Source organism: Hipposideros armiger, unplaced genomic scaffold (genome assembly GCF_001890085.2).
Source record: "Hipposideros armiger isolate ML-2016 unplaced genomic scaffold, ASM189008v1 scaffold_38, whole genome shotgun sequence".
Classification (NCBI taxonomy): domain Eukaryota; kingdom Metazoa; phylum Chordata; class Mammalia; order Chiroptera; family Hipposideridae; genus Hipposideros; species Hipposideros armiger.
Genome location: NW_017731388.1, coordinates 3,517,496 through 3,528,617, shown reverse-complemented (window position 1 = coordinate 3,528,617; position 11,122 = coordinate 3,517,496). Strand labels below are relative to the sequence as shown.

The 11,122-nt window shown below is 57.4% G+C and overlaps 1 protein-coding gene across 13 annotated transcripts in view; it reads right to left on the bottom strand.

Moving 5' to 3' along the window:
• Window positions 1-11,122, bottom strand: part of SPEG (striated muscle enriched protein kinase) — a 56,581-nt gene that overhangs the window by 17,283 nt on the left and 28,176 nt on the right. For 11 of the 13 annotated variants that reach the window (XM_019638264.1, XM_019638271.1, XM_019638260.1 and 8 more), the window contains 9 exons: window positions 8,436-8,696; window positions 7,169-7,327; window positions 6,880-7,069; window positions 6,551-6,774; window positions 4,064-4,183; window positions 3,730-3,834; window positions 2,930-3,136; window positions 2,407-2,530; window positions 2,118-2,293 (listed from right to left, as the gene is read on the bottom strand). In XM_019638264.1, coding sequence (XP_019493809.1) covers window positions 2,118-2,293; window positions 2,407-2,530; window positions 2,930-3,136; window positions 3,730-3,834; window positions 4,064-4,183; window positions 6,551-6,774; window positions 6,880-7,069; window positions 7,169-7,327; window positions 8,436-8,696 — 1,566 coding nt within the window. The other 2 variants (XM_019638273.1, XM_019638272.1) reach the window with 2 other exon arrangements.

Sequence of the window (11,122 nt, the reverse complement as noted above, 5' to 3'; positions counted from 1 at the left end):
CCCCCCACCCCCACCTCCCAGAGCCCCAGAACCTTGACCACTGGAGCTCTCAAATTCGCCCCTGAAACACCCGAGTTCCTTGCCTGGACCAAGCGCTCTCCCTGTAAATCCATAGGTAATGTTCTCCAAATCTCAGAAAACCTAAGTCAGAGGGTGCAGGCTTGCTTTGTCTGACCCTCCGTGTTCATCTGCCAGCTTTGAAATTAGGAGATTTTCACACACAAAAGAAATCTGGATTTCCTGCCTCTTGAAAAATCAGCACTGGCCACGCTGAGCCGCTTCCCCACTGCATGAACCGGCTGGTGCGGAGCGGCTCGACGCTGCCCCCTGTGGGTAACCGCGCTCCTGCACAGTCCCCGTGCGGGCTTCTCCCACTTCTCCGTCCTGGGCCCAGCAGGCGGCTCAGCCTGTGACTCTGAATGAAGTTCACCATGGCAATGCCTCTGTTTTTAAGTATTCTCCCTGAATCTTGTTTAAATATTTAAAGGGCCTTCTACTATCTGGAAGAACGCGAGATGGTGTACCGATTCTCAGCTTCGTTCCCCCACATGTGACTGTGGTTTTATTCTCTGCACATATGCGATGGTGTTATTGCCTTATAAAGTGGCTTCTCGTTCTCACAATGGAATTGAATACATATTCCCATTTGCAGAGGAGCCGGTGACTTCCTGGTGCTCCCCTCCTGAGCACGTTTGAGGATCTCGGCTTTAAGGGGAATGGGAGTGATCAGGCTCTGAAGGTTCATGCACAGCTTGGTTTCATACAGATAAAGGGGGGGGGCATCCTGGGAGTGAGGAAGATGCCACAGTGGGGCAGAAGTGGAAGAAAGGGGCCATTCCACGTGCCCTGCCTGGGGACGGGGCGTGGGGCACAGCGGGAGAGGACGTAGATCCAAGCCCCAGGCCTGTCTAGCCCTGGCCGGCTGGGATTGTCTCCCGCAGTCACTGTCTTGTGACAGGCCAGGGTGCAGGGCTGTCAGTGGCCTGGGCCTCTTCCTATATCTGGGAAGAAAGATGAGTCCTGCAGACGGTCCTATCAAGGAGCAAAGCAGTGGCTGAATAGGAAGTGCCAGGCGGTGGGACGAGGGGGAGCTGCGCAAGGGAAAGACATGTAAAAGGGAGACCAGGGGCCACACCTTCCTGCCACTTTTCTTCCACTTTAAAGATGCTTTACCTCCCCTCTAGGAATCGGGTTTCTAGTCTGGGTGGTGGAAGTGGGGAGTGGGGGGCGGGCTCTACGAAGGTCAAAAGACTGAAAGGTTTCAAGTAAACTTGAACAATTTTTTTAAAGCAACAGAAAATGTACCCACGATAAGCTTGCCTGTGCTAACTAAAATGTCACTTTCTTCGCATTTCGTAGGAATTGTATCTACTCAGCAGGTAATACTGTTTAGCTGGCGCCGGTCTGAAGTTCTGAGTGGCAGTTACATATGTCTAGAGTTAATTAACAAACCGGAAAACAAGACAATTACGACTTAATGCCTGCTAGGGGTTGCAGACGACATCTCTGAAGGAGAAACTATAAAAAGAGTCCTCACTGCAAAGGTTGGGAGGCTCTGTCCAACAGGCCGTGCAAAGGGCAGCCAGGACTCCCAATCTGGGAGTCTGGGGATAAGATTTACTCACTTGGGCTTTTTTCTTTTTTAAATCAACTTGGTCTCCCTACACTTGTTACAGTTGAGGTACTATTTCATGTTGTGTTTAACACAGGAGCGAAAAGTAGCCTCTGGCTTTGGAGTCGGGCATCTGGGCTTGAATCCCAGCTCTTGTACTTAAGTTGTGTGACCTTGGGCCTGTTACTTAGCACAGTCTCTGAGCCTCAGGTTCCCCATCTGTAAAATGGGGATAATAACCCACCCTCATCTCACAGGGTTGATGTAACTATTAAATGAGGTAATATAAGTAAGACACTTAGCACTGAGCCTGGCGCATACTAGGTGCTCAATAAATATCTTACTAGTACTATTACTGTTATTATTTGTAGTACCGGTATTATTCGATGGATAGGCCTGAGAGGGAAGACCTGAGACTGGTAGGTGGGTGTGTGCACCTGGGGGTGTGAGGAGAGGGCTGCAGGCCTCAGAGGGAGGAGAGGGAAGGAGGCCTACTGTCACCCACCTGCCAGCTCCAGTGTGACTGAGCAGGCCTTTGTGCCGTGGCGGTTTCGGGCAGTGCAGGTGAGAGGCCCCAAGTCCCGGCGGCTAACCCGGCAGATCCGAAGACAGTACTGGTTGTCATCTGGCTGGCTCAACTCATACACACCTGCCCGTGCCTCTAGGAGGGCCCCTCGGCAGCTAAGGGACACATGACACGGACTTCACCCCAGATGCCACAGGGAGGTCGGGCCAGGATGGCCGGAGCTGCGTTGCCACTTGTGGGAAGTGGGGCATGCAAGGCGGGGTCCCACCTCCTCCAGACAATCTGGGCCTCCACATGGTTGAAGGTGACGGTGACACTGGCAGGCTGTCCCTCCACTACATACACGACGTCTGGCTTGTCCAGCACAGTGGGTGCCTCCTCCAGGGGCGGGCCTAAGAAGAAGAGAATGCAGGCTCTGTGCTGGGCTTGACTCCAGATCCTCAGTACCCACTGCTCCTTTAACCCTCCCAATTGCCATGTGAGCTCCATGTCTACAGATGAGGAAGCTGGGGGAAAGGTTGAGCATTTGTCTAGGGAACACACCCGGGAAGCAGCCGAACTGGGACTGCACCCCAGCTTGTCTGACTCCAGAGCCTCGGTCTTGCCCACTGTGATGTGAGTGCTGCTTTCAGGAGTGAGAAGAATGCACTCTGACCATCAAGGCAGCCCTGCCATGCTGTTCCTGTCATAGCTCTCATATCCAAACCAGCTCTTGAGCCTCCACCATGGGGACCCAGTCTCCCGGCTCAGCAGTTCCCACCCCTCTGCCTCATAAGACCACCACGGCTCACCGCGCTCCAGTAGCTGCACAGGCTCAGAGGGGGGCGAGGGTTTGCTGCTGCTCTTGATGGTGGCGCTGAGGACCCGAAAGATATGCTGGACCCCCTTACGCAGCTCCATGGCTGACCAACCAGGCTCCCGTAGGCCTGTGGCCAGAGCTGTCCACTGGTCCGAGCCCAGCTCCTGGTGCTGCACAGTGTAGGTCAGGGCGTCCGGGTCTGGTGGGGAGGCAGCTGCTAGAGGGGGGCATTGCTGGGGTGGCCCCCACCCCCATTCAGCTGGCTCGGGACCCGGGAGCTCATCATTAGTGTGCTCTGAGGACCTGCCTCAGTTTCTCTTGTTGCTTCTGCCTGCCCCCCATCTGCTCTTGCCCAACCACTGGCCTGGCCAGGAGGCTCAGAGCCAACAAGGTGCCAAGCGTGGGGTCCATGGGCATGGAGGGAGCTTGACTTGTATTGAATTCCCTGCTACTATTGGAAGTGGGGAAACTGAGGCACAGAGCAGGAAGAGATCATAAACAGGGAAGGAGAGCGTATTCCCAGGATCCTGACGCAAGCACCCAACCCCTCTGAGAAAGAGAAAGGGATGTGATGGCCCCTCTGTCTCCTCTCCTGACCCAGAGCCAGGGCTTCGTCCCCATGGAGAGAGGCAAGGCTGCTCCTGGCCGTGCTCCCAGCACTGTCCACTCCCATCATCCCATATGCTGCCCTGGGCCTTGCCCTCCCCTCTTGGCTCCTCTGGCACCCCTGCCCAAGCTTGCCCTTTCCACGCCCCCACCCCAACCCCCCGGCCCGGCGTGGCCCTGACCCACCGATGGCCATGTCCAGACTCCTGGGGGGGTTCCATGTGAGTGTGATCATCCTCCCGGTCACAGCCACCACCTGCGGGGCGCCATCTGGAGGGCCTGGAACCACATCTGAAAGCCACAGGTCAAGCCTCTGCTGGGTCCTTTAGGGCCCAATGAATGGCTCTGCAGAATCACCACGCCCTGGGGCTGTGGGCCGGGGACCGGGTGACCCAGCCACAGGGCCAGGGGCAAGGCCAGATGGCTTCTCAGGGGACTGAAGGAAGGGAGCTGGTGCAAGGGCCCCTCAGGTAGGCCAGAGGCTAGGCTGTGCAGCTGGCCAGGAGGGTGCCTGACTCACCTGTGACATAGAGGTGGGCGTAACAGGCAGCTTTGCCCAGCTTGTTGGCGATGACACTCTTGTAGACACCGGCATGCTGAGGTCCCACAGCAGGGAACACCAAGCGATGGATATCCCTGTCTGGGGGCGGGGGGGAGACAGTGACACTGGGCCTGAGCTAGGAGGATACTTTGAGGGGTGCGCCCATGCTACCCCGGGCCTGGCCCTTCACCCCCACCCACTCAGGGAGGAGGCGAGGGGGAACGGGTTGGCAGACAAGCAAGAAGTGTGTCCATTGTGCAGCAAACCCTAGGTCCAGGCTGCCAAGTTTATGCCTGCAGCCCGAGCCCCTCCTGCCTGTCCCTTCTGTACATGCCCGGCGGCTTCTCACCGTCCTCTACACTGGCTCAACCTCTGCAGCCTGTTGACTTCCCTTCTTCTCCGCACCTCTGGGGTGGGGGTGCACACCTCCGAGTCAAAATTCTGACAAGGCTTTGTTCCTAAGGCCCCTCCCTCAGTCTCCTCTTCTCGATCCACATGGCCACTGCAGTCCCATCGCCAGCACAGAACCCATGAAAGCCCTCCACTAGTGCAGCCCACACTCGCCAATGGCACTGTGTGTTGGAAACTTGAAAGACACCTACTACATATGGGAGGCAGCCAAAGCCCTCAGCCTAAACGTCCATCTGGCCCCGTCTCTGGCTAGTCTTCCACCATCTGACCCAGACAAGCCACTAGGTCCCTGAACAAGCCACGGAAGTGCCATCTCCAGGTCCTTTGCTCACAAAATTCTTCCCTTCTGGAATATTCTTCTCTCACTAAGGTCTCCTTCTCCTTCAAGACGCAGTTCAGGTGAGCACGAACCTGGGAAGCCTTCTCTGCCATGCCTGGGGGTGGCCCTTTGCACCCCCATCCCTGATTCCCCCCAGGACCTCCAGCAGAACCCAATGCCTTGCACACAGGAAGTGCCAAATAGATAATAAATTACTGTAAGAGTTAAGAGTTGTCTGTTCTGTGCCTAGCCTACACCAACTACTTGACAGGCATTTCCCCCCCATAATCCCTTCAACAACCCTGCAAAATTATCCTCCTTTTACCCATGAGGTCAGAGACATTAACGGACTTGTCCAAGGTCACACAGCTAATAAATGATGGCGCTATGGCTTGAACGTGGTTCCCTCTGAATTTGAAGCTTTTTTCCTACACTGTGCTCCCTGAATGGTGATAAGGGAGACATCTCCAGAGGGGACGTGAAGGGGAAGAGGCCGGCACTATCCCCCGTCCTGTCAGGGCAGTCCCCAAACACCCCTCCCTTCTCTTAGTGGTTATCTCCGCATGGAACAGTCACCCATTCATTTATCTCTGCTGACACTATTTATAAAGGAAGAGAAGCCAAGGGCTGCCGCTGACCCCAGATACATACAGAAGAGATGCCAGCCCTGATTCTGAGACAGACACCCACCCAGGGCCTCGAGCAGAGCTTCTATCAAGAGATAGAAAGCCTGTGGGCTGAGCAAAGACAGTCGCCGAGGGGAAGGGTCAGAGCCACAGAGGTGGCACTGGAGCGAGGGCACGGGTGACAGGAGGCAGTCTGCTTAGGAGGTGGAAGCCAGAGCCAGACAGTCCTTGTCTGCCTTTGAATTAGTCCCCGTCTCTCGGTAAGCCTCAGTTTCCCCATCTGTAAACAGGAAAATAGTCCCTGCCTCACAGGCGCAGAGTACGGAAGGTGAGGTCATTCAGGTCAGGCCTTGAGCACTCAGAACGTGGTGAGTTTCGTCACGCTGTAGCCGGAAGAGGCCATCACAGGGCCCAGGGTGGCCCTGTCTGATGGGGGCATGGAGACCTCCTCACAGGAGACTCAGATTCCTTCAAGGATGGAACTGAGGTACTTCCATGAGAAACACCCCAGGCGGAAAGGACTCAGTCCCAAACACGCTCCTTTGTATTTTCTTCCAGCTCCTTCTTTATTTGCTGTTGGTGACCAACCCTGGCCAAGCAGCCTTTCGGGGCCAGACACTGCCCACACCGGCCTTTTCACCAAAGGCATGACAGGAACCACTTTACCAACAAGGATGACAATGGCGGCAACAACAACAGCAGCAACGCTCGTAAGATTTAACATGTACTGACCACTTGCTATTTGGTAGGCCCTGCTCTACGTGTTTTATATGTGTTCACTGATTTAATTATCTTAACAAGCCTATTACGGATGAGGAAACTGAGGCACAGAGGGTTTCTGTAACTTGCCCCCAGTCAGCAGCAGGCTGTACTGCCTGTTCATAAAGTGCTAACGGAGCCACCAAGGCCCAGAGTGTGGCGGTTCAGCAGATGGGTGCTGTGTAGGCTCAAGGAAGGAGGCAAAGAGCTTATAGCCCCTCTGGGCCCCCAGAAGCCACATCCCTGACCAGGCTAGAAAAGGAAGACCCCAGGGTGGGGACAGGGGAGGGCACTGCAAGCAAAGAGGGTGCTGGAGGGGACACTCCCCAGGGTCCCTTCCCAAACACATACACTGCATCATGCGCCGGTCATCGCTGCTCTGGATCCGGTGGCCATTGTGGAACCAGCTGATGGTGGGGTAGGGCAGGCCAGTCACCTGGCACTCCAGCATGGCCTCCTTGGCCAGTCCCACCTCCAGGTCCTGCAGCGGCCGCAGGAAGTCGGGCATGGACAACCGCTCCAGCTCACCCTGCTCTGGCTCCTCAGGGATTGATGGCATCTTCTCCAGCTTTGAGCTGTAAAAACCACATGGCTGCCTAGGATCTCAGAGCTGCACCTCCCACCACAGGGCTCGGGCCCCACAGAGGCAGCCCCAGGAGCACCAGGGCCCCAGGTAGTACCTGGGGCCGGTGGCGGCTGTCCGAGGCTCCTCCACGTAGAGCTGGGCCGAGCAGTGGGCCTGGCCGTGGTTGTTGGTAGCACTGACCGCGTAGAGCCCCTCGTCCTCACTGCCCACGTGGGCAATGTGCAGGGAGTGCAGACCCCCGTCCTGCCGCAGCCGCAAGTTCTCGCTCTCTTCCACTGGGCGGCCTGGGGGAGGGAGGGTGGGATGCAGAACAGGCTCAGCAAGGGGTCCTGCTCTCTGGCCCTGGGGGGGTCCCCCAACATCTGCAAGGTGGAGAGCTATACCAAAATGAGTCCAGGTCACGGAGGGAGGCGGGGTGCCACTGATCTTGCAGTCGAAGCGGGCCGCACGGCCTTCCAGCACTTCCACATCCTCTAGCAGCCGGGTGAACAGGGGTGCCAGCGAGGGCCGCACAGTCAGCCGGGCACTGCAGGTCAGCTCATCTGAGGGGAGGGGTCAGCACTGGGGCAAGAAAGGCCATGGAATCCCAGGCACCCCAACCCGCAGGCCCTGACCTCTTGCTGAGCAGCGAAGGGGAGCTGGGCCAGGAGCTGGAGCCTGGGCAGAGCCCAGCAACGTCCCTGGGCACCGGCGTGAGGCAGTGGGGACGATCCAAAGACCGGGCCTTCTCAGGAGGGTAGAGAGCAGCAAGGGTGGCAGCAGGCTGCCATGACGGCTGGGGATAAGACAGGTGTCCAGGGCCCCAGCCTGGTTCTCCCCTCCTCACCTCACCTTGCCCAACCAGGGTGACGCTCAGCTCAGCTCTGAGAGAAAGGCCTAGAAGCCAAGCCCCTTTCTTCCCCCACATCCCTTTCCCCTGCCTTTGGCATTCTCCTCTGTGCCTGGGCTGTGCCCACACTCCCTCCCACCCACCCGAGACCCAGAGCCCCTTTGCCCCAGTCTATCTCCCCACAGAGAACCCTCTGGGGGAAATAATAGCCTCTTATGCTGACCTGGTCCTTTCCAGCTTACAAAGCCCCTCCAGTGTCACCTTAGGCGCTCATCACCATCACCTGGTAAGGCATTGTTTCTACTCTTCAAACGAGGACAGGGACCAGGTCAGAGACGTCATTAATAATAATAATGGCTGACATTTATTAGGTGGCACCCTTCGCCAGGCGCTGTGCTTTGTTCTTTACATTCATTATCTCATTAATCCTACCGATCCCCTACGAGCTAGGCATTATCATGATCCCTTTTCACAGATGAATAGTCTAAAGCTCAGAGAGATGAAGTAACTTGTCCGAAGTCACGTGTCTGGTATGCAGCAGGGCAAAAATTGGAACCCACATCCAGGTTTGTCTGCCACACTTCAGCAGACAGGACCCTAACAGGAACAACAGCTAACACTGACACAGCAGGTCCTTTGTGCCAGGTGCTGCTCCCGGTGCTGATTTTACTGAGGCAGGTGTACTGCACCATCTCCCATCCACTGCTCTTCCCCAAGGAGATGGAGCCTATCTTGCTCTGCACCCAGCTCCTTCATCTCCAGTCCCCTCCCTCCAGCTCTTGGGTACCCACGGCAGCCCTAGGGCCTGAGAGGGCAGTTACCTTTGGCAGTACTGAGCTTGCAGGTGTAGACGCCACTGTCGTCCTCATGCACAGAGGTGAGCAGCAGCTTGCATTTCCGGCCATCGAAATGCATCTTGCATTTGAGCAGCGCAGGCTGCAGCAGGCGGCCGCGGCACATCCAGTCCACTTCCACGTCGGCAGGACCTGCCACCAGGCACTCAAACAGCGCCATCTCCCCGGCCCCCACGTCCACGTCCTGCAGGGGGGCCAGCACGGCCAGGGACCGGCTTTCAGGGTGTGCTGGGGGAGGCGACCATGGGGGGCACACACGGAGCAGAGACACATGGGGCAAGGGAAACACACACACGCACACACAGAGACAGACAGACAGACAGAGAGAGAGATGCATTTTGTTCCTTTGCAGACAGGGAAAGCCCGCCCGCCTGGCTGGCCAGGGCAGCAAGGAGGTCTCCCAGGCCTGGCTTCAGGATGGCAACCCCAGCCAGGCCAGGGAGGGGGCGGTTCACGGGAAGTGGAGGGATCAAGGACAGGGAAACTGAGGGCCATGTAGGGGCAGAGACGGCGGCGGAAAAGAAGGAAACACAGCACACCAGCTGGGTACAAACTGGACTTTATTTGAGCTAAGAAACAGGTATTTCTGAACATCTCCACACCCGCGACAGCAGGCCCCTACTGCTATGCCAAGTCTGCCTAACTTCCTCATGCCCTGACAGTGAAAGAGGGAGCCCCAAATGGACCCCAAACCTGCCACAGCCAGGACTCCGCCAGACCTCCTCATTAGCGCAAGGTCCGGGAGCCTCTGGCTTTTGGTCTCTTTTGAAAGTGTTGTGCCATTTGAAACCAGTTTCTGGAGTGGTCAGCGCTCTGCTCCCCCTTCATGAGCTCCTTGTCAACAACACCCTGTCCCTCTGAGACCCTCCACCCTGTGGATGACATGCCGTCTCTCCCCCTCTGCCTCATCCCACGCCAGCTTCAAGGCATCCTTCCCTGACTGTCACAGACACACAGACAGACAAACAGATAGACAGACAGGGCCTATAGCAACAGCAGCTAGCACATGCGCTTGCTGGGTGCTCCCCTGCAGGGAAAGTCTGGGGAGTGGGGTCTTGATACCCCTGATGGCTGCCCCTTCCTGGCACTCAGTCCGTGTGGGGGCTCCTGGCCTGCTCAGCCATATGTCCACTTGGGAAGGGACGGTCCACAGGGGCCCATGGCTATCCCAGGATGCTGCACAGGGAAGGGAGGGGAGGGGGGGCTGGAACAGGGTCCAGGCCGGCAGGGTCTGTGGGCAGGAGGCAGTGAAACACAGCGAGGTCCGAGAGGTGCCTGAGACAGGGGCGCGGCTCGGAGGGTAGCGGGGGGAGCGCAGGCGGCCCTCTGAGCTCACTCGCCTGTGTACAGACAAAAACCTCAGTCAGCAAGCGGCAGGTTAGTGCAGCACACGCACACGCACGCACGCACGCAGACTTGGCTAGGACCCCTCTGCACGGACAGCTGCCTCTAAAACTGCCAGGGCGGCACTGCCACGTCCAGCTCCACCAAGAACAGCCCTGGGGTGGGGGTTGGGGGGTAGGCAGTCAGCCAGAGGCCGGGTCTCTGGGGTTCCTGGGCAGGTAGAGGCCCTGGGCAACCAGGGCAGAGGCATTCACAGGCACCAGGAGCACCCCAACCTGGTGTGGGGGATGTTGGGAGGAAGCCCAAAGAGAGAAAAGCACCAAGATGTGGGTTAACACAGACAAGCAAGGCAGTGCCAGACCCTAGAGGAGCAGGAGGCCAGGACTGGGTTGCGGGGGATGGTGGGGGACCGAAGAATTCAGAGACTGAGGAGGTGGCAACCCTAGGAACAGGAGGCACAGGGCTGGGTAACTGAGGCAGGCAAGGCCCAGTGGAGGTGACCATGACTGTCAGGGTCCAGGCTCCAGCAGGGGTCTGGGAGAATCTTGGAAACTCTCAGAGCTGGCCTCTGCCAGGAAGGGAGGGACAATGGCTGAGTATGGAGCTGAGGAGGAGTTTCCAGCCCTGACCTGCCCATAGGCAAAGGGAGGTGGAAGGTGAAGAAAATGGTCAGCCCTTGGGAGGTAAAGCACCAGCGCCTGAGGGGAGCCTGGCGAGGGCTGCCCTCTGCACTGCCTGAAAGTCCCCCTGCCTTTATGCCCCGACCCCGGGACCCAGCCACCTCAACATTTCACACCTCTGCTCACCCTGGCACCCCTGGGGTCCCTGTGACATTCCATGCTCAAATCACCCCAAGGGCCCCTCCGAACGGGTCCAACTATCAGACTCTCCCCATTGCCACTCCACAACCATGACAGCTTCTGCACAGCAATGGAATGGGTAGGGGACCAAAAGGCGAGAGGAAAGTGGGTATGAGGGAGGGGCCTGGGAAGGGCCAGGAGACAAAGGCTTACAACAGCGTGGGGAGAGGATGGCTGGAGGCAGGAAGCAAGGTCTCTGGCTGGCCATCGGGGCAGTCGTGATTGAGCACGGGGAAGGAAATACTGTGTAGGAAGCTGAGCACTGAGCAATTTGCTGTGTGGCCTTGGGCAAGTCACTTTCCTTCTCTAGGTCTCAGTTTACTCAACTTCAGTATAAGCAGCTAAACTTGGTGACCTCTAAGGCCCTTTCTGGCATCCTATAACTGATGTTGTGTGAAAGTTGGCAATTGGGCAGGAACGCGGCCAGGGCCAGGTTGGGGAGTGGGGGTG